At 42.3% G+C, this 2,478-nt stretch overlaps 1 protein-coding gene across 1 annotated transcript; it reads right to left on the bottom strand.

Moving 5' to 3' along the window:
- Nucleotides 1-774: 774 nt before the first annotated feature.
- LOC130051541 (uncharacterized) lies at nucleotides 775-1,437 on the bottom strand. The gene has a single exon (XM_056153541.1). It carries the CDS (start codon nucleotides 1,435-1,437, stop codon nucleotides 775-777), a length of 663 nt encoding a protein of 220 aa, XP_056009516.1.
- Nucleotides 1,438-2,478: the final 1,041 nt, after the last annotated feature.

Here is a 2,478-nt window from a genome sequence, read left to right as displayed (position 1 = left end):
GACCCCGACACTTGGTCCTGACACTTTGTCGATAGCTGTACCTCTGGTCCTCTACACGTGGGAACCAACGTTGTTCACTTGGCCCTGACCACTTGTACACCTATGTCTATCGACCTACCACCGTGTCCCTTAACCCTGCCAGTTGGCTTACCAGTGTACCTAGCCTTTGGGTTTGGTCACCTGGTCCACCGCGACCAAGAGGTCTCTTGCCCGTAGGTGTTTCCAGTTCACTTTGTCACCGGGGTACAAACTTATTCAGTTTTTATTGCCGAGTGACAAAGTTACAGTGGCTAACCTACGGACGCAACCTATATCTTGAGACTTATTCAGCCCCTTATGTGAATAGCTTATTCAGCTATTCACCAAACCCTAAAGCTCTTTATTTTATTGTGTTACTTACTTTGCTTCGATCTGTCGCCTTCGACTGCAATTGCAAGAGTGTTGTTTCCACAGCTTTCAGTCGTATTTATACTGCCCGGGCGACTTAGACTCGTCCAACCCAAGGGTAGTCAGGTCAAATAGACTCCCGTGCCCGATTTCAATTCATTAAACCAAACCCGATTCATTACACTACCCACCTTTCCAGGTTCATACGTCCCGTATGAAATGTGACCAACAAAAATAAACATTTTTTTTTTCTTTTTCTTTTTATCTTCTACTTACAAGTAAAGGGTATCATGTAAATAACAAAGCGAATCATTTAAACATGATGCACAGAAACTAGACTACTTTATCTAAGTAATCGTTGATCATTTAACATTGTTCTCATAATAATCAAATTAACTTTTTCTTCTCCACCTTCTTCATTGTCTTGCCATCCTCTACCCATCTGGTGGTAATCACTGTGCTTTCAGTATAATACAGAGGATCTGTCTGGCACTGAGCGTCCTTGTATTTCTCCAGCTTACTATCACCCATGCCCGGCAAGAGGTCATCGGATATGCTCTTATCTGGCACTGTTGCTGTCACCAATTCCCTGTGGGGCGTGTGTATCGGCATTGGTCGAGTAGGCTTCCTCACCACCCTGCCAATCTCTACTATTTTACCAGCCTCCTCTCTAAGTGATCGTTTGATGGACGGTCCTGGTTCATGGTCAACATCTTCCTTCTCGTGTTCATCTGCCACTACAGGAAGTACCTCCACCAAGCTCCCAGGATCCTGACCTAACCAAGATTCTTCATCTGAATCCACATTGCCTAGGTCTTCACTGTCAATACCACCGTCCATCTGTTCTCTATCATCAACGAGATCAGGTTTCCTTTTCATGTGTCTCTTGATATTTCTCGATGTCAGGGAACTGAAGTCACAGTGGTCACAGTAAATCAATGCCTTGCTGCAACTTGTTATGTGTTTGGCCATTTCTTCATCCGTATAAAACCTCAAAGGACACAATGGACACTTTCGACCTTTCCTCACTGTAGTCTTGGTTTTTGGCATATCTACAAAAATCACACAAAATATAATTGTAGTTTTAAATTTTGATTTACAAAGTTATATTGGATACCAAAACAAAACAACAAGAGGACAGTAATTATATCGTGTAATCTGACATCCATTTCGGTGGACGTCTTGATCTTTTTGCGGCCATGTTTTCCTTTTCTCTATGCTCTAGCTCTAACCCTTCATCCTGAATGCCCCTTTCTACTTGTACCTCTGGAAGTAAATCTTCCACAATCTTATCATTATCTAGAAGGTCATTGGACACTTCTCCAGATAAGATCTGAGGATGTTTCTTCCTTAATCTATCAACATGAACCACCTGCTCTTTACCCCTTGACCCACAGTTGACACGGTAGGTCAAATCAGAGCATTTGTTTAGTATTTGAAATGGCCCATGCCAAAATGAAGTCAGCTTAGATGATCTACCAGGTTTTCGCACAGGGAAATACACAAAAACTTGATCACCTGCTTTGAATTTCTCAAAAGCAAGTTTTCTATCGTGATATATCTTTTGTCGACCCATGGCTTGTTTGACACTGTTTCTAACAATCTTATGCGCCTCTTCCATTTTCTCTTGCAAAATCCAAACCCACTCATTCCTAGGTACAACTTTTGCCTGATACGGTAATTCATACATCAAATCAAGAGGCGTTGAAACTTCTCTGCCTAACATCAGGAAGTTTGGTGTGTACCCAGTAGTTTCATGAACTGCAGAACGATAAGCTTGCATCACATAAGGAAGGTATTCGTCCCAGTCACTATGAAACTCGTTCACATAAGTACTTAGCATTGTGGCTAGTGTTTTATTGAACCTTTCTACCATACCATCACTTTGAGGATGATATGGAGTGGTTCGGGTCTTCTGGATCCGCAATAACTGACAAAGCTCCTGAAACAGCTGGCTCTCATACTGCCGTCCCTGATCCGAATGAATTTGGTTGGGTACCCCAAATCTTGCAATTACTTCCTCTACTAATATTTTTGCAACTGTTTGGGCTTCCATATTCGGCATGGCAAAACTTTCGGTCCATTTCGTAA

This window comes from Ostrea edulis, chromosome 2, assembly GCF_947568905.1.
Source record: "Ostrea edulis chromosome 2, xbOstEdul1.1, whole genome shotgun sequence".
NCBI classification, from domain to species: Eukaryota; Metazoa; Mollusca; class Bivalvia; order Ostreida; family Ostreidae; genus Ostrea; species Ostrea edulis.
The sequence above is the reverse complement of the archived record's forward strand: the minus strand, read 5'-3'. Positions and strand labels throughout refer to the sequence as shown.

What these genes read in the sequence shown, in the direction of transcription:
- LOC130051541 (XM_056153541.1), bottom strand. Translation starts at nt 1,437, where the DNA reads ATGCCAAAAACCAAGACTACAGTGAGGAAAGGTCGAAAGTGTCCATTG.